This window comes from Numida meleagris, chromosome 22 (genome assembly GCF_002078875.1).
Source record: "Numida meleagris isolate 19003 breed g44 Domestic line chromosome 22, NumMel1.0, whole genome shotgun sequence".
NCBI classification, from domain to species: Eukaryota; Metazoa; Chordata; class Aves; order Galliformes; family Numididae; genus Numida; species Numida meleagris.
In genome coordinates this window covers 4,024,612-4,046,487 of record NC_034430.1, presented here as the reverse complement: position 1 = coordinate 4,046,487, position 21,876 = coordinate 4,024,612, and the positions used below count along the sequence as shown (strand labels likewise).

At 54.4% G+C, this 21,876-nt stretch overlaps 1 protein-coding gene across 1 annotated transcript in view; it reads right to left on the bottom strand.

Moving 5' to 3' along the window:
* Window positions 6,588-21,876, bottom strand: part of GRIK3 (glutamate ionotropic receptor kainate type subunit 3) — a 76,661-nt gene continuing 61,372 nt past the window's right edge. Inside the window, exons 12-16 of the mRNA XM_021375460.1 lie at window positions 18,949-19,067; window positions 16,800-17,017; window positions 11,618-11,840; window positions 11,217-11,467; window positions 6,588-9,664 (exon numbers count right to left, since the gene is read on the bottom strand). Of these exons, the coding sequence (XP_021231135.1) occupies window positions 9,470-9,664; window positions 11,217-11,467; window positions 11,618-11,840; window positions 16,800-17,017; window positions 18,949-19,067 (1,006 nt within the window). The 3' untranslated portion in view covers window positions 6,588-9,469. The remainder of the gene's footprint in view (window positions 9,665-11,216; window positions 11,468-11,617; window positions 11,841-16,799; window positions 17,018-18,948; window positions 19,068-21,876) is intronic.

Sequence of the window (21,876 nt, the reverse complement as noted above, 5' to 3'; positions counted from 1 at the left end):
ACCTCACTGTGCCAGGCACAGAGCTCTGCTCCTCGCCCTGTGCTCACTGCTGAGGACAAGCTCTCTGTGCTTCTTCCCCATGCACCGAGTGCAGCCAGAATGACAACCAAAAATTGCTGCACGCTTCTTGATCAAATGGCGCTTTGATTGTCTGTGAGGTAAAAGAAAGGTTTCTGATTTTTTAAATACTGAATTGGAGCTAGGTGGAGGGAAATTAACTATCTTATTGAAAGAGAAAAGGTTCATTAAAAAGTCGCTGTGTTTTGACTCTACCTTTCAAAGGCAAATGGCTTCAACAAGCCCAAGTCTTTGAGTAATGTTGATGTACACGGAACACTTTGTCACTCATGGCTCCCTGGGAGGCTGGATCACGCTGCTCACAGTGCTATTCCCATCATCCCATCCCCGTGATGTGCTGAGTGCAGCCGGGTCCTGAGCTGTGCCCCTCCTGCCTGGCTTCGCACATGTGCCCCCTAATGCTCCCTGCCAGATGACAGATTTCAGGAGAGCATTAGTGATTAGGAGCTCCACTTTCATCAAGGAAAATAATTAGTGAGAATGCATGCAGTTTACAAAAGCAGTTCAATTAAAGAGAATAACAAGCTTTTTACAGCAACAAAGGAAGGACTAAGTAGACCTCAGTGAGTAAATAAAGCTGCAATCAGTGCGATTAATTTGAAATCTCAGGAAGGCCTGAACTGGGATTGGTTTTCCAGCAGCCTGATGTCTCTCGTGGGACCACAGAAGAAATCATTCCACATTTTAGGGAGAATGAGAGGCCCTCATTAATTGTGAACAGCAAGCAAGAGGGAAAAATACGGACAAGTATTATTTTGCTATAAATTTGTCTTTGGCAGCACAGGTTTTGGTTGGTGTTTCCTTCCTGAGGTTGGCTACAGAAGATTCTCCTCTTCTCTCCTTGCTTCTTTTGTCCCGCAGCATTGCTGGGACTCCGAGGGCAGGTTCCCTGCTCAGGAGATCAGTGCTGGTCCCGCTGCCAGCATCCAGCTCAGCACAACCATCCCCTGCCAGGAGTGATGTCCTCCCTCAAATAATCCAGTATTTTTTCAGGGGAAAAGGAAAAAATAATTTCTGTCTTAAAATGGATGACTTAGGCGCCAGTTATCACCAAATAAGCATCTCTGATTATTGGATCTCCCTCTGTAGACATTGCAAAGAGGCTGTGGGCAGTAGGTGCACGCACAGCAGCCCCCCATCCCCCCTCTCCCAGAGCAGTGAAGCCCTGCCCCCCCCCCAGCAGCAGCGAGGCGAATTGGAGTTGGCAGTTGGATTCCTCTAATTCAATTATGTTTCTCAAGGTCTCCTCTTGCTAAATACGGCGAAGCCGTGTCTCAGCAGAACACAACAAACACTCAGCCTGGATTCCGTGGATCAGTCTCTCGCGGCACCCCAGAGAGATGCGTGATGTTTGGAGCAGACGGCAGGCAGGTAGAAGCAAAACAGCCCGAGCTGGGGGGTGTGCAGCTGGGTAAACAGTTCTGCTGCGCTCCTCCGGGCCCAGGCAGGCTGCAGCTGGCTCCAGCCCAGCAGCGAGGACAGCATGGGAGGAATTGGTTTGTACCTGTTCAGGATTTGGATTCATCCCCCCCCCCCCCCGCTCAGCCCCCGCGGTGCAATTTTCTGCTTTTTCTCATTTAAGCACGCCATTTCTGTGAACCTAGTCCGCAGTAGCTTGCGTTGCAGCGGGAAGGGTGCCATGAGAATGACCTTTCCCCAGGGGAATGCTGACTGCTGGGCAGTGCCTGCTGCAGGAGTGGCAGCTCAGAGGCCATGGGGCCAGGCTCTGCAGCGGGGGGGGTGCCAGCCCCCCCCCCCCCGGAGCAGCCATTTGTGCAGGAGAAGGAGAACAGCGTTTGCATTAAGTCCTCCAAAGTTTTGATAACCTCGTTTCCCTCGGGGGAGGCTTTAGGCAGGATAATGTATAGCCCACTGTTGTATGTTCCGAATTCCATTTGCTGGAGATCAGTATTTTATTGCGAGAGCAGTGCTTAAAAAATTGTTCTCTATTTTCTCAGCGTTGTGGGAATTTCTGGCACCCGGAGAGGGAAGAAAAGGATTTTTTTGATAAGAGGTGGCCTCGGTCTTTATTTATTGGTTTTGATGGGAATCTTTACCCCCACAAATTAATCCTCCTGGTTCCCTGCGGAGGGGCTGTCACAGAGTGTGGTCGGGCACCCCAGCACGGGCTCTGAGCACGCAGTTCAGGAGCAGCTGGAGGCTGGCAGTGCCCGGCCACCAGCAGTGCCAGGCACAGCTCTGCCTAAAAATAGGACTCTTAGAGTCTGTCTTCTTTTGTTCCTCTTTTCATCCCATCCTTCAGCAGCCGCCGGGCCAACCGTGTGCTGTACTCTAATGCCTCCCTGGTGGCTGTCCTTTGATTTGCTGCGCAGTGCCTTCAGCTCCAGCACCGCTCTGCCAGTTCTGCAGCCGGCTCTCCTCGCTGGGCCGGGTGGCAGCAGGCAGCACGTCCCCAGCTGGCGCTGCCGCCTCCATCCCCTGCCCGTTGCCTTCACGCTGCCCTTGTCCCTCGTTGTGTCCTTGCTTCCAAAGGCCGCGGGCTGGGAACCTGTGTCTGCCTCGCGTTGAGGCTGGGGAGCCCCAGGTGCGAGCAGGACGTGCTTCCCCTTGTCACAGCCGGAGAACGTTCCAGCTCCTTGTGTGTTTCTTGTGCTATCGCTGTGTTTTCAAAGAGTCACCACAACGCTTAATTGCCACGGTTATAGAAATAACTTGGATAATTGTCTTCTATTTCTGTTCTTCTACCATAGCTGTGCGAGCTCAGCGCTGGCTCTGCGGTTGTCATCGGACGTTGCTTCTGGACAGCAGCAGCAGACAAATGGGTCTGCTTCTCCCTTCGGGGCAATGACAGTTTAAAAATGCCCCGTCCTGCCCGCGCTTCCTCCATTTGGCAGGTTTTTGGTAGTTTATATAATTTGGCTGTGATCCCCTGTCTAAACCATGTCCAACATTTCATGCAATAAACTTAATGGACTTTTCCATCTTTGAACAGCTGAATTCTTTCTGAGCAGCTGCTCTGGGTTATTGATGGCCTAATTAGAGCGCTGCCTTAGGCCTGCCACCAGACTCCGGGAGACTTTTACAAATTCCAGGTCGTAATGGAGCAAAGTGTCTCCGAATGATCTCGGAGCACAGCTTGGATCTGGGGAGCACGAGGTGGGTGGGGAGGACCGGGGGATGCTGGTGGGCACAGTCCTGGGGCTGACATCGCTGCCTGGGGCTGCCAAGGGACCAGCACGGCGCTGCTCCCGGCGCTGGTGGAGCCGAGGTGCCCAGGGCGCGCGCTGTAAATCTGGTTAGGAATAAATCAAAGCAGCAGCAAGCCGTCGAGCCTCCCGAATCTCAGACAGCTTTGTTTGTGTCATTTTCATTTGCCTGGTTAATCGAATTTGTTGGAATTAGGGGGTTTGTCTGGATAATAACATTTTCTAACCCTCTGGAACACAAGAGGGTTCGGCTGCGGAGAATGTTGATGTAAAGAGTGCGACGCTGATTGCAATAACCTGGCCCTATATAGCATCAATTACCCACTTGTGGGGGATGTCTGCGTGCTGGCTGCCAGCCCTGTGCTGTTCCTGCCTGCAGGGAATGCACTGCACCCAGAGTTCCTTGGCCTGTGGTGGTGCTTACAGCGCTGGGGTCCTGGGTCCGGGCACGGTGGCATCCCTATTGCAGAAGACAACTGCTTTGGCAGCTTGTCAGATCGCATATTGAGTGCAGCCTGGCTGGCTGCAGCCGGCCTCCTTCTGTAATTGCCTCTTCTCTCGTGTCCCTCGGTGGCTGCTGAAGCTGGAGGCTGCCGGGTGGCAGAGATAGGGGCACATGGCGATGGCTGGTGGGGCACCTGGGGGCCGCTCTGTGCTCACTCTGCAGGGCTGGGGGTGGCATCACTGAGAGTCGAGGGCTGCAGCTGAGCTGTGCCATGTCAGAGCCACCCTGCCACGTCTCCACTGACTGATGCGGCACACGTCGCCGGTGTGGGCACCTGTGTGTTCTTGTAGACCCCTCCATGGAGGAGAAAAGGCAGCAGCCACATTTAGTTTTTGCAGTTTCTCCAGGGTTGCTGACCCCAAAGCCGTTTGGGCTGGACCCATACCGGTGACCCACACCCGTGGTGCCGTATTTCCAGCTGGGGGCTTCGGGGACAGCAGCGAGACAAGTGTGGATCTTGTGCCATGGACAGCAGGGCACGGGGCCAGGGGGGAGCGGAGATCTGTGCGTGGGGGAACCACAGAGCCAGAGCCATGGGCAGGGCTTTGGGCTGGGAGTGCTGCAGTGCTCCGGGAGGACCAGAATTCATCCTGCAAGACAAACAGTTCCGATGGTATCACCTGGTGTCGTTACACGGTCGCTTGTGGGGTTGGCTGGGCTCAGCGCTGTTGGCACAGCCTGGAGCTGCTGCCAACCAGAGGAGTCCCCCCGTGCTCCGCTCCCATCTGAGCAGATGAGAGCTGCAAAGCCATTAGCTGCGAGCGTGTTCCTTAATGTGGCATAAGCAGCTAAAGAAGATGTATTTATGCTCCTTCATTTGCAATTGATAATCTCAAGAGTGAGAGGCTGGTAATAAATAGTCTCGCTGGGGCTCCCGTCCCACTGCAGCCCACGCTGCAGAAGGGAATAGACAGCTCATTTGCATAAGATAATGAAACTGCAGCAAAATAGTAAAATTGCAAAGCAACTTTGTTTTAATAATGACAGATGCTTCTTAAACACTGTAATGATGCCTCTCCGAGCAGTTTCAGCTGGGCCGCGAGCGGAATGAGTGAAATTCTTGCAGTGAAACCCAGAGCCTTCCTGCGAGATGCTCCTCTTCTCTTCCCCGTGTTGCAGTGATTCCCCAACCCTGTGCTCTGCCCCGTGCCCCTCCTTCGTGTAACAACCCCCCCCCATACCGCTGCCCACACTTCCCTGTGTGTGGGGCCATCACTTCCCTGCCCTGTGACCCCCTTTCAAGGCGCGTTAGCTGGAGCCCATATGTTCCTTCAGCACTGCCAGAAGGTCTCTTGTTTCCTGAGATCACCCTTTCGCTCTGTGTTTGGAGCGCGCAGCCTCGCACCATCGATACCCTGCTCGAAGTGAGAGGTGTCAGCACCCCGTCTGCTCCCGGCTCCCGCAGTCCCGCTCCCCTCTGCAGCCCTTTGCCACAGCCCCGCTGCTCTGCAGTGTTCTGAAGCCCATCTCCGTGGCCCTGCCCGGGAGATGCTCCCTGCAGGCAGCGCTCCAGGCACGGCAGCACCAGGGAAGGTTTGGCCCTTTCTGTTTGTTTTCAGCATCGGGGAGTGCAGAGGAAAGCCCGCGTCCTCTTCTTCAATAAGATATCCTCGTTTTCGCTCTTCCGTCTCCAGATCTTCTCCAAGGAAGCGAGGAGCGTTCTGCTCAGGGGAACGTTCAGTCCAAGGATGGGCTTTGCTGGTTGTAGGGCCGCTGCTGGTGGCTGCTGTCCTCGTGCTGCAGGACCAGAGCTCTGCGCTGCGGCGTCAGAGAGCACTGCTGCAGGCCGAGCCGTTCCGCTGTGACGTGCACTCTGCAGGAAGAGCTGCAGGCAGTGGGCGCCACTTCCCTGCATGCACCCTGCTCGGCCTGGTGGGACAGACTGGTTCCAGGCTTGCAAGGGGTGCCTTTATATGAGTGGGATCTGCTGTCTGATTAAACATCCATCACACGTGACGGGCGGCGCAGCGCAGGGCTGAGTGACAGGGTTCATTGCTGCCCGGCGCTACGGACTCGTGGCACAGCGCGGTGCTGCGCAATGTGAAGGGCTCCCAGGAGCAGCCCCACGCGGCCCAGCGCTGAAGGAGCCGTGCGAAGGCATCGCCTGCTTTGACCTTTTTTCCCCTTCTTCTCTGTGCCGTGTCCTCTGCGTATCGATCAGGGCTCAGAGCAAAAAGAGGAGCTCTGGGGGGGCCCTCCTCGGCACGGATGTCGATGCTGCGGCTTTCCAGGGCCGGAGCAAAAGGAGATGAGAACGCTAGATGGGGTGACCCTTAGAAAGAATTAGCATGGGGAGGAATTCTATGAACCAGTGTGCGGGGAATGGCAGCTTTCAGGGACAATGCAGTGCATGCACGATGCCCAGGAGGGGCTCTGCTCTGCTGTGCCTTGCAGCGTTGTCCCTCCCTGGGGTCTATGGGGAGCTGCTGTGGGATGGGCTGTCCCTGCCCGGCTGCACTGAGGAGCCAGATTCCAGCCGAGGGAGATGGAGGCAGCAGGCACAAAGCGGCGCGGATTTTGTTGTTTTCTAGAAATTATTATTTTTTTTTTATTTAAAATTTAAAACCATATGACTTCATACAGCAAACTGTGCACTTTGATATATCACAGTGTCTTAAAAAGGAAAATAATCGGAATTTTTTCTTTTTCTTTTTCTTTTTTTGGAAATTTTATGTACATCAGCCTAGAATGATCAGCAAGTAACACAGTTACTATGAAACCAAAATCGTTACAAAATGTTTACAAAAAACTATATTCATAGAAATTCTGCATGTCCACAAAGGAAATTCCCCTGAATGTCAAGGAGACCAGTTTTTTTTTTTTTTCTATTTTTCCTTTTTTTTTTTTCGCACTCTTTTCCGTGGTTGTTGCCAGTTGGTTATTGTTTTTTGTTTTTCCTTTTAATTTCGTTTTGTCCTTTTTTTGTTTGACAGAGGTGCGGGCAGCGCAGTGCGTCCCACGCCGCGGTGCTGTGGGTCAGGGACCCCCATGGGCAGCAGCTGTGGGGCTGAGCAGCGTCCCTGTGTGCGCTGACTCCGTGGGTTTGCAGTGCTGGCGTCTTTACCCAGCTCTCATCAGTTCAGCCCCATGGAAGAGCAGCCCCAGAGGAAGCTGCCCGCTGCATCCCTGCTCTGTCTCACAGGAGACCTGGAAGGAGGGAGCAGGTGGCAAAGGGACAGTGAATGGGAATGGCAGCGCTTCGGGGACAGTTCAGTCGCCCAAATGTGGCTTTCTTCATTTCCTCCTCACTTCTTCGGTCCCTCTGCCCACCGAGCAAGGAATGAACCTGCTTGAAAGCTGGAAGTCGGATTCCTAAGACGTGAGCCGCCGGTAGCCAGGAGCAGGTCACAGCGCAGCATGCAGAAGGCTTTGACGCTTTGTCATCACATCTGCACCTTCTGGGGCCTCCCCTCTGCCAGCTGCCAGGTTCCTCTCTGCTGCCTGCACAGCCCAGCCCCAGCTGCGTCCCAAGTGCATCCCAGCTGCGTCCCAGCCTGCTGCAGCATACAGCAGCGAGCCCAGCACAGTGAGCAGGGCTGGGTTGGTGGAGGGGAGGGGGACACGGGGCCGGTGGTGCCCGCTCTGTGAGCTCCCTGCCCGGCAGCACGGTGCTGTCAGCAGATCCAGTGCTTCCTGTAAGTGAACAGGGTTGTGAGCACCAAAGCGCAGCGCAGACGCGTGGAGTGCTGCCGTGCAGTCGGAGAGAGAAGGGAGAAGGCAGAGCCGCAGCGGTTTGTCTTGCCGGCCGACAGCACGAGCACGGTGCTGGTGCTCACCTGTCACTCTGGGGCATTTGTGAGTAAAAGGAAATTGAACTGGTGTCAAGGATGAATAACCGGTGCTCACGGCGGTGGTGATATTTAGCTCAGTAAAAAAAAAAAAAGCGGTCCGCGGAGAAGCAAAATGAATGCTGGTTTGGGGGTGGTTTACTCTCAGGACGTGTAAAGCCAGTTTCAGGCTTTGTTTTTATCTTTGTTGTGGTTGTAAAAATCTCTGTGTAATGGCTTACGGATCTGCAGGGGGAAGATGAGCCCCGCTGCCCTGCCCAGCCCCGGGGTGGTGAGGAGCATGGGCGCTGCCATCAGCTCAGGGAGCAGAGCTGAGCTCACAGTGCAACCTCGGCAGCGGGAGCAGGGTCAGCAAACTGCGGCCGTGGTGACGTGTGCTGAGGTGGCAGCTTCCAGCTCTGATTTTTCACCATTTCTATGAAAAGGTGGAAAGAAATGTGAATTCCTTGCATCTCTCTGCTTGAGTCAAACCGTGACAAATCCGTTTTTAGTTCCGGGTCTCTACGTTACTTCTTTACACCAGGGGAGAACAAAATAAAGACAAATTATTATTTTTTTTTTGTTGGGTGGGGGGAAGGAGCTATCATCCCCCGATCTAAGTTGCTAATTGGGATCAGCTCCAAGGAAACCTTCCTGATGGGGGGTGGGAAGAAGCCCCCGCACTGTGGGATGCTGGGTGGGGGCTGAGGGCCGTGCTTTCCTTCCACACCAGTGTCTGCATCAGAGCTTTAAAGCGCTCTCTGCAGTGCTCTCCTCATGGTGCTCGGGGTGACAGCGGGCAGCGCCGTGTCCGCTCGCTTCGTTTTGCAATGGCTGGGGAGCAATCGGTGGTGTCCCCGTGGGGGGGGATGCAGCGGAGCGGCGCTGCTCAGCGTTCCTTTCAGTTGGCAGAGGGGTCTTTGGTAATTCTGACTCGATGGGTGCTCAGGACCAGCCTTCTGGGTTAGCGACCTGAAAAGAAGAACACAGTGCGTGGAAGATTCCTTAAAAACATCTGAGCGCGTTTGCGTGGAGCTGCGGGTGGGCGAGAGGTGCAGGGCCGATGTGGCACCGCGTGCTGGGGCCCCAGGTGCCGGGATGCTGGGGTGCGAGCGCGCAGAGCTGCAGCCAGCTTCATAGCACCCATCCCATCCACCTCTGGCAAACAGCTCTCCTCCCATCTCTGCTGCAGACCATGGGCTCTGCTGCCTGGGAGCCGCACAGTGCACGGCGCTGGGGCAGCCCCTGGGCTGGCAGCAGTTCCTCGCAGTCCCCACGCACACCGTGCCAGCCCCTTCCTGCCCGGGTCCCGTTCCATTCCAGCTTGCTGTGCTCTGTCGCAGGCTGCCTGGGCTCCACCGATGGCTGCTGTGCTGCCTGCTCCTGCACAGCGCTCCGTGCCGGGGTCGGCAGCTGCAGTGCCTGGGGGGGGCTTGTCCCGTCCCTTTCTGCCAGGTGTGCCATGCACACCCGATGGACAACGTGTCTCTTTATTGCCATGCTGGAGGAGCCGTGCTCGGGGGCTCCTCGCTGCCCTCCGGGGCTCAGTTTGGCTCAGTTCAGCTGTGCCTCTGCGTGTGCTCGGTGTGTAAACATCAGACTCCGGGTGGGGCGTGCTGGGCTGCACGAGGCCAGGGGGCAAAGCTGTAAAAAAATAAGGAACGAAAAACAATGGAAGCAAAACGGAAAAGCCCCGAGACCCACAGTGCAGTCTGTGCTTTGAAGTCGTTGCTTCTGCGCCGGTGATGGATGCAGCTGTGTTGAAAGGCCTTGTTCTCGAAATGAACCAAACCAAGCTTTGTTTTTTTTTTTTTTCCCCTGTTTTTTTTTTTCCTTTCTTTCTTTTCCCTCCTGTTTTTTTTTTTTTTTTTTTTCCCTTTTGAAATCCTTTCTTCCCTACTTCGGAGCGCATCCTTCGCACGTCCTTCCCTCCCGCCCCCAGGTCCCGCTGCCTATGGGAACACGGGCGTCAGGCCGGTGTTGCAGCTCATGCTGTCCTTCCCTGGCAGCCGCCGATCGTTGAAGGTGTGCATGTTGATCACGGCGTCCGCCTTCACCATGACGGGAGGCGGTGGCTTGTGCTTGACCCGGCGCTGGCAGGTGAGCGACAGCCGGATCTCGTCGGCCACCGCGCTGCAGAAGGAGCGCTGCGGAGAGGAGGGACAGAACACACCGTTACCACCCTGTGCCTGCAGTGGGATGCTGGAGCTCATCTCCAGGGGTTTGGGCCATGCTGAAGGCATAAGGTCGGATATTAGGAGAAATCTCCAAAGGGATGCGATGCACTAGCACGGGCTGCCCAGGGAGTGGTGGGGTCACTGTCCCTGCAAGGTGTTCAGAACTGCGGGTGTGGGAAAACAAAGACTAACCCCCCACTATGACTAACAAAAGACCTTAGGACATGTGACCAAGGGGTTGTGACGTTGGTATAAAAGGTTGTAAGCACGTACAGTAAAGGGTCTTCGTCCTGCATTAGCAACGGAGTCCGTGCCTCAGTTGCCACCAGTGGCACCCAAACAGGGACCCTGTATCAGGGTCAGCATCGGGAGAGAATCGGCCATCAGGCTGACTGCTGGCAATTGGGACTGCTGGAAGGAAGCAGGACCCACGGCTGCTGGAAGGAAGCAGGACCAGGCTGCACAGCCACGATCAGTTCTGCAGGACGGAGATGAGCAATGGGGAACAATGGGATCAAACATAACAAAGGAACAGGAGGTGGTTTGCCAAATAATGGAAGCGATTTTGCAGAAGCGCCACGCTGAAGTGGAAGGCGTTGATTTAAGGTGACTTTTGGTGTGGGTCTCCCTTAATGTAGGAGTGGATGGGGCTACGATCTATGACATAGAGCCGTGGGACAAAGCGGGGTGAGGCTGTGGGACACAGCCACGTGCTCTGGCCCTGTGGCTGAAACCTTCTGGGGCCCTGGAGATTGGATTTTGAGTCCCTGCAAAAACACTTGGAATCCACCGCGCCGATAGAGCCCCCCGTTCCTCCTGGGGTAGGGGCTGCTGCAGATGAATCTGTTGGGCTCTGTTACAAGGACAGGGACCATTTAGAGCCTGGACCAGTGAGTCCGAAGAAGGAACCAGACTGGTACACCCCACACACTGCCAACACCACAGGCCGAGACACCACCCCCTTGAACAGGACTGATGGCTTTAGCAAAAAAAGTCAAGTCACTTGTACAGAGAAAGCTGACGGAGGGAACTGGGCTGTGGATCCGCTTGGTGCAATTCTGCTGCAGCCAATCTCAGCACCAAGCAATGCAACAACGGCCTCAGGGAATCCTACAGCCAGTCAAGTTGTTAGCTTGGTTAGAATAACTGCAGTTTAGTGGAATTGGTCTAAGTGTCCTAAGCACAGGTTTATTATTCTTCATGTATAGCTATATTTTTAAGTTTTTGCCCTGTTATCAAGAGTATACAGTGGGAAACTGACTTGAACCTCCTGGGAATGGTTTGATGGGCGGTTTCAAGGTTTATACAACTTTGTCAAAAGGAGGGGATGCAATCTCATTCTTGAGGGCAATGTGGAGCTAAACAAATTAAGATTTAAAGTGATCTCATTATTACTGGATAGAAGTTTTGTGCTGTTCGGAGGCTACCATGACAGTGTCCTTTGGGTGTGATTAGAACACGCTGGAGGCTCAGGGAGGGGGAATGCTCGGTGCTGGGCTAGTGGTGGAAGAGGGATTGGTACCTGCTCGCGCTCCGCCGTCTTCCGCAGCTTGTAGATGAACTCCACCATGGCCACGAAGACCGACAGCACCAAGCCCGCCGCCAGCACGATGAAGATGCCGCCGATGTTCTGGATGCCCAGGGCGCTGGCCTCCTTGTTCTCGTCCTCAGGGCAGCCGTTCCCCCGCCACCACTTCTCCTTCATGACGTGCAGCTTGTCCTCCTCCTGCAGCTGCAGGATGGCGATGGTGATCTTGTCCCGGTACGGTGAGCCTGGGAGCAAGCAGCACAAAGTGGGGAAGTCCTCTCAGTGAAGAGAACCTCCAGACCTCTCTTTGGGAAGTGGTCCGTATGAGCTGTGGTGTTTGGAGATTGCCTTCTGTGGGGGGGATTATCTCTCCTGGACTCCCTACAGCCACTTACCCATGGGGGTCCCAATGCCGTAGCCCTTGGAGTCGATGAGCCCCCCGACCTGGGTGAGGTTGCAGTTCCTCTGGGTGATGTACTCGATGGTGGTGGACTCCATCAGCAGGGCGTAGTCGGCCGTCAGGGTCCGCTGGATTCCTTCCTCGTTGTTCTTAACGAGAGCTGTGGGTTTGCTGCTCATGAAAGCCCACATTTTTTCAAAGGTAGAAATTTTGGACTTCTGGAAAAGTGATACCAAAATGAGAATTAATATTCTATTTACCGGGAAAAGAAAAAAAAACGGCGTCTTTACAGTAAGAAAAATAACAATACCAATTGGAGAGCAGAACCCAATTTGCCACGGCTTAGATCTCCCTCTGCCTTCACCGCTCAACACTGCTCGCCCCGACAAGGGGCAGATTCCAGCACACCTCAGCTGTGCCAGCACTCAGCACAACCATTCCCTGCGCCATGTTGCTCTGTGTATGTGGCCCTGGGCTGCTCCTTGCCCACTGGGGTGCACCTGGTGCCCGCAGAGCCGCTGCGGTGCCAGCCCGTCCATGTGTCTGCTGCAAGGGGCTGGTGTCCAAAGCAGGGCATGGTTTATCTCGCCGTGTCTCTGCACGATGAGAGAAGGCAGAGCACGTTTCCGAGGATACGTTTTTCTCTCCCTCACACGCTCTGTTGTATTTTTGTCTTTCTTTCCCCAAGCGCCACAAGGAAACATGTCTCCTCTGAGGTATGTGCAACTGCCAAACAAATCGAGCGTTCCCACGCAAACAGGGGCTTGGAAAGATTCGAGAAGATTGTCTTATGGCTAAAAATAGGCACGGGTATTCTTGCACGACCAGCAGGCGTTCTGTTGGAAAGGAGGAGCGTGCTGTCTAGCTTGCTCTTTGTACAAACACTTTTTTTTTTCTTCTAGGAAATGTGTTGGGTGAGAAGAACTATGGCTCTTTTTGGTCTTTCCGTAACATTTTAAATACAGCCTTTGTCCGTGACCACGCTCTGGGTTCGCTGCTGGGCTGGGGGCAGGCACAGGGCTCACTCTGCCTGCGGTTCTGGCTCCTGCTACCCATATAACTGTATACAGGGGGTAAATGAGCTGAGCCAGATAGCCCCTTTGTGCTTGGTATTTCAAATGCTTCTCCTATCCATCTCCTTTTTTCACCGTGTGGGTTTATGGCTGTGGTCACCCGGCCCGTACCCCGGGCCTGGTAGTGCCACGTGCTAACAAAGGCCGTTCCTCTGCCGCTGACCCCATGGGCTCATCCCTGCTGGAGCAGCCACAGACTCGGCGGTGTCAGCTGGAATTCATACTCGTTATAATCCGCTGATGAACCTGCGGTGCAGGAGCAAACCGCATTCAGGAGGCAGGATAATCTCCCTCGCCTGAAAATCCGGTCCAGTGCCCGTGAGCTAGATTTGTGGCATTTATCAAGCCTCAAAGAGCAGCAAGAAATGTCGCCTCCAAAAGGATTATTAAATATCTGCACATTACGATGGGTAATTGAAATGAACAGCGCACTCGAGTTGCCGATAACGACTTGTTTAACATTTATATAGTTCAGATCAGAGGCCTCTGGGTTCACTGGCTCTCCCTTTTGCTCTTTCTCTTCCTGCATTTAATGCTCCTTGGGTGTTGACACAGGGCTCTTAAACAACATCAGTGTTCTCCCAGTTTAAAGCGCAGAGCAAAATAAACTGGCAAAAAATCAATAGGCTGCATTTAGTGAAGCTAATAGGACTTGCATGAGGCATTGTAGCTCTTCAGGCAGCTTAAATTACATGAGACAGGGCTCCGTGGAACAGAAAAAAAACCACTTTTCTCTTCTCTGCTCTTCTTAAATCCCTCCTTTCGACCTGCTGCAGGGACTTCATTGTGTTTGGAAATAGCAGGATGGATGCTGCGTGGCTCCGGTGTAGGGTCCTGGGCTGCAGAGCCTCCTGCTTGCTGCAGCCCCGGCCTCATGTCTGCCAGCAAAGTGCAGTGGTCTCATCCTCCCCAAAGACAGCCCCAAGGTGGGTCATGGATGCAAGGACAGCTTGGCACAGCTCAGCACAGCTCGGCACAGCTCGGTGCAGTTCGGTACAGCTTGGCACAGCTTGGCACAGCTTGGTGCAGTTTGGCACAGCTCGGCACAGCTCGGTGCAGTTTGGCACAGCTTGGCACAGCTCGGCACAGCTCTGCTTTGGGTGAGCTCTCTGCAGTCTGCAGCCCTCCACCTCCCCACCGGGAATTTATTTCCACTGAGTTTCTTTAACTCGGCTAACAGGAGATAAGAGCAGTCCCTCTCCAAGCGAAAATTTGCCGGCTGTAATTCTCAGCCCGGCACCAGCGGTTTGATAGAGCCGGCTATTTGTTAAAAGTCCAATTTAGAAGCGATTGTCAGTCACGGTGAGAGCAGCCATCCATCAGGCGTTGCAGGAGGACCACGGAGTGCAGCTCACACCTTGCAGAGAGCTGTGGCCGCGTGCAGAGGAGTTCCATCCTCCCCTCCTGCTCTCAGAGCACTTTGGCCGCACGTCGGAGGGGCTCATTTATCTGTGGGATGTGAGTAATGTCCCCTGAGAACACATCACTCACGTGAGCAAACCCATCCTCGTTACGCGCAGTAATTCGTTAGCAGTAAGTTGATACTCAGTGAGTACACTTATATTCACATTTCGGGATGTTTTTGGTTGTGGTGAATATTTTATTTGGCTGGACCTTGGATTTTACAGCTCAAGTCCTTTGCCTTCAAAACCCCTTTCTGGGCTTAGCTGCTGGTTTGGTCTGGCTGAGGAGCCGCCGGGTTCTGGTGCTCTGAGGCATTGCTGAGATTCATCACCAACGCCGACTTCATCCTGGCAGGGGCATTCCAGCTGTGAGCTCCCGAACACTTGGGATGGCGGAGGTCATTGCGAGAGATGAAGGCTGCTGGTCGCTGCGGCTGTGGTTTGCAGCAGGGACTGTGTCCCTGTCCCACTTGGGCCTCTCCCACTGACATGTGTGAGGTTTGGTTGGGGTGGATATCACCAGCCCTGGCCCATGGGCTCCAGCATTGCCCCATCCCTGGAGCTGTTCAAGACCAGGTTGGATGGGGCCCTGGGCAACCTGGTCTGGTACCAGATCTGGAGGTCGGTGGCCCTGCCTGTGGCAGGGGGGTTGGAACTTGGTGATGCTTGGGGTCCCTTCCAACCCAAGCCATGCTATGATTCTAGGATCGCACGCAGCCCCTGTCCTGGTGCTGAGGTGCAGAGGTGGGCAGCAGCCCCAGTGCACGCGGGGAGCGCAGGAACTCTGAGAACGCCTCTGAGCTCATTCTTTAGAGTCACAGCTCAGGAGCTGCCTTTAATAACCAATGCTTCAAGAGCAGTCACCCAAATAAATTAATGGAATAGTTTAGAGGAGGCAATATGAGGCATCTTGCCAAGACATATATGCTTTTTTATCAGTGAAATTGGCAAGAAAGTAACTTTCAGGCTTACGATTTTCAATTCCAGCCTGTATGAAAAAAATAAATTGATTTTCCCCAACGGGAGATACTTACTCTGGAGGATTTAACATTTCTGTACAAGTGAATGTGTGTGTACACACATCCGCACACCCCCGCGCCGCCCGCCAGGCGCGCATTAAAGCCCGCGTTTGTTCGGAGCGAGGCAGCATCTCCTGCCCGGTATGAAGGATTCCTGGCATGATCCGCGGTGAAAGCTAGATGCTGCTCCCAAATTAATTGATCTGTTTACTCCTGTAACTCAATCTGCATCGCCTGGAAATAAATAGCTGCTCCGTGGTTCTTCTCACCGCGTCGCAGTCTGCCGGGGCAGCTGGGAAGCTCTCGGTGCTGCTGCTGTGTGCTGTGCTCTGGGGGTTGGGTGGGGGGCTCAGGGTGCTCAGTGCTGGTATCCATCTCCAAACAGCAATGGCAGAACGCAGCCAAAGGGAAACGTGCTGCAGCAATGAGCTCTGCCAAGTGCCCATTAGGAGCCCAAAGAATGATTCAGATGCATAATGATAGGGGGCCGTAAAGATGCGGTGTCCTCGGTTTAAAAAAAAAAGGTAGTTTCTTTTTATGTCCGTATAAAACTCGTATTGGAAAGAGTAGTTAAGGCACGCCAGTAAAAGTCTGCGTCTCCCAATGGCTGCTCTGTGTTACAGCACTGTGCTGCTCCAGGTTCAGCCAGCAGCCACAATGAAGAAGACTACTGCCGACCACCAGAGAGCCCGTGAGACCCCAGCACACACAGAGTGAGCATGTGCGAGGAGACAGGGCCCTGCCTTAGTGATTTTGAATTATTATCGTACTAAATACGTACACACTGCCCAGGATAACCTTTGCATGCATAACCCAAGCAGTGTGCATGAGCTGAGGATCATTCGTGCAAGGTGTGCATGGCAGTGTGGAAGGATCCCCTCATGCGTTTGGCACCGAGAAGAAAGCACGCCTCTGTTTTCTGCCATGGCCTTTTCTTGCAAGACAGCTTTTTAAGGTCACCATTAAATTTAAATTCCTCTCCAAGCTGGGATGCTCGTTGCTTAGGTTAATCACCCCTCATTTCGATTCCTTTATTCTCTTGCTCTTTTCTAAAAGTGTGTTTTTAAAGGCCAGCTGCGGTTCCAAAGGTCTTTTTAAGTCTCTCGGTTTCTTTCCATTTTTTGAGGCAGCAGTGAAATATGAATGCTCTCAGCACCCTCCCTGCAGTGTTGGCTAACTTCTGAAATTACGCTTTAAACAGAAGAGGCAAACGTGATTTGATTCTGAAGCGTTGCCTTGCACGTGGCTTCAGGAGGTAACGGAACGTGAGGACGTGAGCAGGGGCACGTGGGGACAGGAGGGGACTTTGGCTGCACGCGGAGCAGCGTGGCCTGGGCCAGAGGAGGGGCAATGGATGAGAGGTGTGAGAAATGGGGAATCTTAGGGAACAAAAGAATTTTCTGCAGGCTTGAGTGTGAGGTGCATCCATCCTGTTTGCTGCAGGTTGGAGTGCCTGAGCCTGTAGTGGGTACGGCCCCCGGAGCTGTCAAATTGCTGTAATTTTATAATTGCGGCTTCAATTAGCAAGTGGGAGAGAGGGATTTGGCCGTGATGCGAATCTAGGTAAGCTAAACTGACGGGGTTAATGTCTTAATGAAGATGGGAGGCAGGAGCAACCTGCTTGAGAGGGGAGGCAGCTGAGAGGCGTCGCGTCCTCACGTCCCTGCCCGAGCCGCTCTCACCTTGAAGAAGGTCATGGTCGCCCCGTCCTTCACGGCCCCGTACTCGATTTTGGTCTGCTTGGCCAGGTCGTCTGCCGAGTCGATGGGGGACTCCATCCTCTCCACCGTCAGGAAGGCGGCCAGGTTGGCCGTGTAGGACGAGATGATGATCAGGGTGAAGAACCACCAGATGCCGCCGATGATCCGCGTGGAGAGAGCCTTGGGCATCAGCTCGGAGCCTGGGGGACACGGGGTGAGAGAAGGGACCCGGTTATGTCTATAAAATACATCTGTATGTGTTATACACGTGTGCATGGGTATATACACGAAGGATTCGGTTTCACTGTCAAACTGGAGCAGCTACACAATTAAAGCCAGCTGCTCCAGAGGGACATTATCCACATATCTCCCATGGGAGGACACCAGTGGGTTCTTCCTGCAGAAAACCCCTGTCCCTTCCTTGCTGACCTTGGGTACAATTTGCAGGAAGCATTCGAACCGAAGTAATTAACGAGGCAGCTTTCATGAGATTTAAATAGCACGCCGCTGATGAACGCTTATGAGTGTTTTGTTCTGCTTTGCTTTCATATAGATCACTTTTCAAAGCGCTCACTCCAGGGAGTGTGTTCAAATACACAAGGTTTAGAAAAAAATCAAACGACGAGAGGAAGGAACTATCAGGGTCCGGCGCTTTGAATAGTGGTTAGAAGTAGGGGAGCTGGAGATGCTGCTGCATGAAAGGGGTAGCAGGACTGGAATGACTTTTACTGAGCAAACATGAAGGGCTAAATGGGCTGTGCTATTTCTGTAATCACCCAAGACACCCTTTTAAAGCCAGGAAAGAGCTCTGGGTTTGAAACGGCTGCATTCAGAGGATACATCCAACCCGGAATTTGCAACAGAGAGCAATTTGGGCTTTGCAGAGCAATTTTGTGCAGCAGCATCAAAGCCTGGCGTGGAGTGCAGCGAGGAGGCTCCGGGAAGCAAAGCGCCGGGTTCTGAGTTTCCTTTAGTTCTTCTCGAGATGCTGCTCCTTTCCATTCCGTCTCTTGCCCTTTGATGCACGGGGAGGTGTGACATCAGTCTGCCTTTGAAATGTTTTCCTTCTTAGATGTGGAATTGAGTTAAAAAGAATACAGCTCTTCTCATGTATCCGCGTCCGCTAAGAGGGTGACTCCGCCGCTGCCCACTGGGGCAGGTGTGGGCAGGAGCCCCACTGCTGTGGGGCAGTGCCGTGGGTCTGCCGCTCGCTGGCTGCCACCCCCAGTATGGGATGAATACAATGGGACCCGGGTTTGATGTTTCCCACTGCTTCCTATCCCTGGATTTTCTGCAATTAGACCGCAGCTGTATTTTGCTCCTCATTCAGCGCTGCTCACAAGCTCGCTCTGTGCTGTCTTCCTAACGGGTTTACTCTATTCACTCCATCTCTGTACATTCTGTTTGCTCTGTTGCATCCATAGATACAGCTGTAATCCTATCCGTGCCCGTTTCTAAGCTCCCTGCCATGCCAGTACCCCACACCAGCAGGGCTGGGAGTGCTCCAGAGAGCTCCCAACCGTAACCCAGTGCACAGCACAACCACGTGGGGATGGAAATAGGGGCAGATCAGAGGGCACAAAGCTCTGTTTTCTGCAGCAGATCTCTTCTGAGATCCCACACGTAAACACATGGCTGAACTAACAGAGCTGGAGGGATGCTGCTGTGTGTGGCACTGCCCCTGCCCTGCCATTCCCGATGGTGGCTGTGGAGCTCTGGCACCTGCACACCTCATTAAGAGTAATTATTATTAGTGGGGCACCTGCGATCCGACTGCAGCAGGGCTGCGCCTTGCAGGGCGAGCTCTTGAGATGGGCTTTGACCCGGTGCCAAAAGAAAAGGGGGAAAAAAAAGGCTGAGATGCTCCGTGCTGCCCTCACCCAGAAGAAATCTGGGGGCTCTGTGGGCACGTGGACGTAGGAGCTCCATTGTGGGCTGTGCCTGATCAGAGCAGCCCCGCTCCCCGCACCCTGACAGCTGTGCCCGGGGCTGGCAGTGTCCCTTTGTGGTGGCTGCTTGGATCTGACAGACACAGCGATGTTATCTTGTTCCTGTCACATAGAAATGAAGCTGTACGTCTGAAAAGCTGCACCAAAAGGCGGCGTGGGAGAAGCAGCAGGGAGCCCTGTACCTTGCTGCATCAACGCGCCCATCCCGAACCAGAAGCTGTTGAGCAGGGTGAAGTTGTTCTCCACGATGTCCGAGCCGGGGTTGCAGGGATGAGCATCGTACCACTCGTAGGGGCTGAACCTGCGGGGACACAGAGCGGGAGCTCGTTAGCTGGGATGGGGCATGGCCAGAGGCGCAGAGCACAGACCGGGCACGCTTGGTGCGTTGCAGGGCCGCTGTCCCCTTCTCCTGCGCAGCTCCTTAAAGAAAAAGGCAAATTCAGCGCCAGGTTTCGGGCAGTGACCAGCACGGCTGCGAGCCCCCCCCCCAGTCCCACACTGCTGCAAAGATGGGGCAGCAGCTGTAGATCCCCTGCCACCCAGCAGAGATGCAGCACTGACCCTGCAGGCGGCTGGGGCAGGGCTCTGTTGCAGGGGACTCTGCTCGTGCCCATGGGATTTCACCCAGCGGGGCTCCCTGCACCCCACAAGCAGCAGTCCTGTGTATCAGCACTCGGCAGTCGGTGTGGGCTCACTGCGGTGCTCAGACCATGGGAGAGCACTCCTTCTCCAGGGGGAATCTCCACGGACAGCCCTCTGTTGGTGGGCAGAAGGGAGGGAGTTGGATCATCCCTGCACACATCCTGCCCAGGAGCAGTCTGTGAGCTCCGCCTCTGTGAGCCAGGAGCTGGGGAGGATGCCCCACAGGAGGGATGCTGAAGTTTATAGAGCTGCTTGTTTACATTTTCTTAGCGCCCCAGATTTTGCAGAGATTAAATTAAAACCGTAATTGACATAATTGCTTTTGAACCAGGCATTAATTACCATCTCTGCTTCCTTCTGAAATCTCTGCTCGCTGCACACACTTCTCACGGAACCCAAAATACGGAGCGGGATGGAGCTGTGCGGGGGGGTCCTTGGGGCCATCCCCACTGCCCACCTCCCTCTGCGTGGTGAAATGTGGGAAAACCAGAGGGGAGAAGCAAACGTTGGGCTGAGCTGAGCTGCTCTCTGCCTCGTCTCTTGCTGTAAACGTGTGCTGTGTGAGGGACGATGCCCGAGCCCCATCTGTTGGGTAAAGGCAGAGTTCGGGGGCCGGATGGAAACTTTCTGGGGCTGCCCGTGGTGGGCTGTGAGATGGGAACTGGTGAGATCAAGTGAGCCCGGTAGGACGGCCCGCTGCACAACTTCAAGGCCTCCGAGTGAGAACCTGCTCCAATTACAGGGAAATATTCAGAACACTGCAAAGCAGCGACCGCCTTCAGTGCTTGAAAAGCAGCGGGTCCAATGCTGGAGGCGGGGGGTAAGGAAGGAAGCAGCGAGTGGTGCTCGGTGACCCCGTGCAGCTGCAGCCCTCGCACACCGGGCTGCTCGGGCTGCACCGTGGGCCGGCGTCCCCTCTTCCTCGGGCGCAGAGCAGGGGCTGAGAAATATTTCATCAAAAGCCCCGATTTTGCTTTCTTGTCTCTTCTTCGGCAGGGAGCGGGGGAGCATTTCAAAGAAGGCTTAGTTAAATGTGAGATCTAACGCCAAGTGCTTCTGACTCTAAATTACGTCTCCAGAGAAATCTCCCACGGGTGACCCAGTCCCGGTTGCAATGAAGATGAGCATTGACCCCCGCCCCGCTGTGACCCCGCACTGTGTCCCCACGCAGGAGACCCCACGGAGCCGTTGGTTCTCCAGGGGTGGGAGCAGAAAGGCTGATTAAAGAGGGAGGGGTTCACATCCATCCTTTCCGGCCTCTGAGCATCCCTGGGTTGGCTGTGAGTGGTCCTGACCTATGGCTGCGGCAGCAGCACGGGACCCTGGAGCCTGGTTCGGAGCTCACAGCTCTGAGTTAAGGCTTTGCCATGTTGAGTGCTTTTCTCTGGAGGATGGAATTTGAGAGGCCCGGCTGGGGTCAAAAGCAGATGTTGGCTGCGTTGCTTCTGAGTGTGATAAATGCACCCCGTATTTTCCCCGTGAAAGCTCTTGCTCTCCATCTTTCCTGCAGAACCTTAATTATATGGGATGCTCGATGTTCTTGAAAAGAATCTGAAGGCAGAAGGAACGTCAGGAACAAAGTGTGTGGAGAAGAACCTGTGCATGCAGTGTTTCCAGGGCTGTGTTTCAGCCCCCGTGGAGCCCACGCATTGCAGCACAGCGCCGTGCAGTGGGGCTGGGCAGGGCTGGGTCCCAGCACAGTGCGGGGGCTGCAGGGGATCGGGAGCCACCAGCACTGTCCTCAGCAGCACTGCAGTGCTTTGTGTGGGTACAGAGTGCACTTGGAACACACTTTGGAAGTGGGATCTGGGTCATTTGGGCCGGGTTTGGTACTCAGAGGCGTAGGGAGAAATAAACTGGTAACGGTTAAAACTGTGTATGAATTCTAATTCCAAGCTGTGCGAGCGTCCCTGTCATTGATGGCATTCGAGCCAAAGACGTTACGGCAGCAGAGTCCATCTCGCTGTGCTCTGCATGGCTGACGGAGACATAAAGCGAAGAAATTCCATTAATCATCGCAGTATTTCTCTTTTCTGTAATTACCAGGATTCTCTGTCCTGGGTGAGTCCCTGCCTGCTGCGAGTGCCCGGTGCCTTCTGACACTGAGCACCAGCACTGGGGGGGGGCTCAGCGCCTTCTGCCCAGCCCCAGGGCCGTGCCTGTAGCCCAGTGCCTGCCCCAGTGCTGCGTGGCAGAGGTGCACCACAAGCACTGGGAGGGAGAACGCTTCCCGTTACAGCCTGGAGCCCTGGGGCCCTTGGTGCCATCAGGGGGCACGTGCCCTCATGGCCTGGCACCTCGCAATGGGGGGTCAGGGACGGAGCGGCTTTGCCCCCCCAGGTGGGCTGGGGAGCGCTGGTGCTGTCTGCCAGGCGGGGATTCCTCTGACAACTGCTGTGATGTGTAATTAGGATATTACATAGTAAACTCGGGAAATCATCTCTAAGAGCCTCCGAGGACCTGAGGGA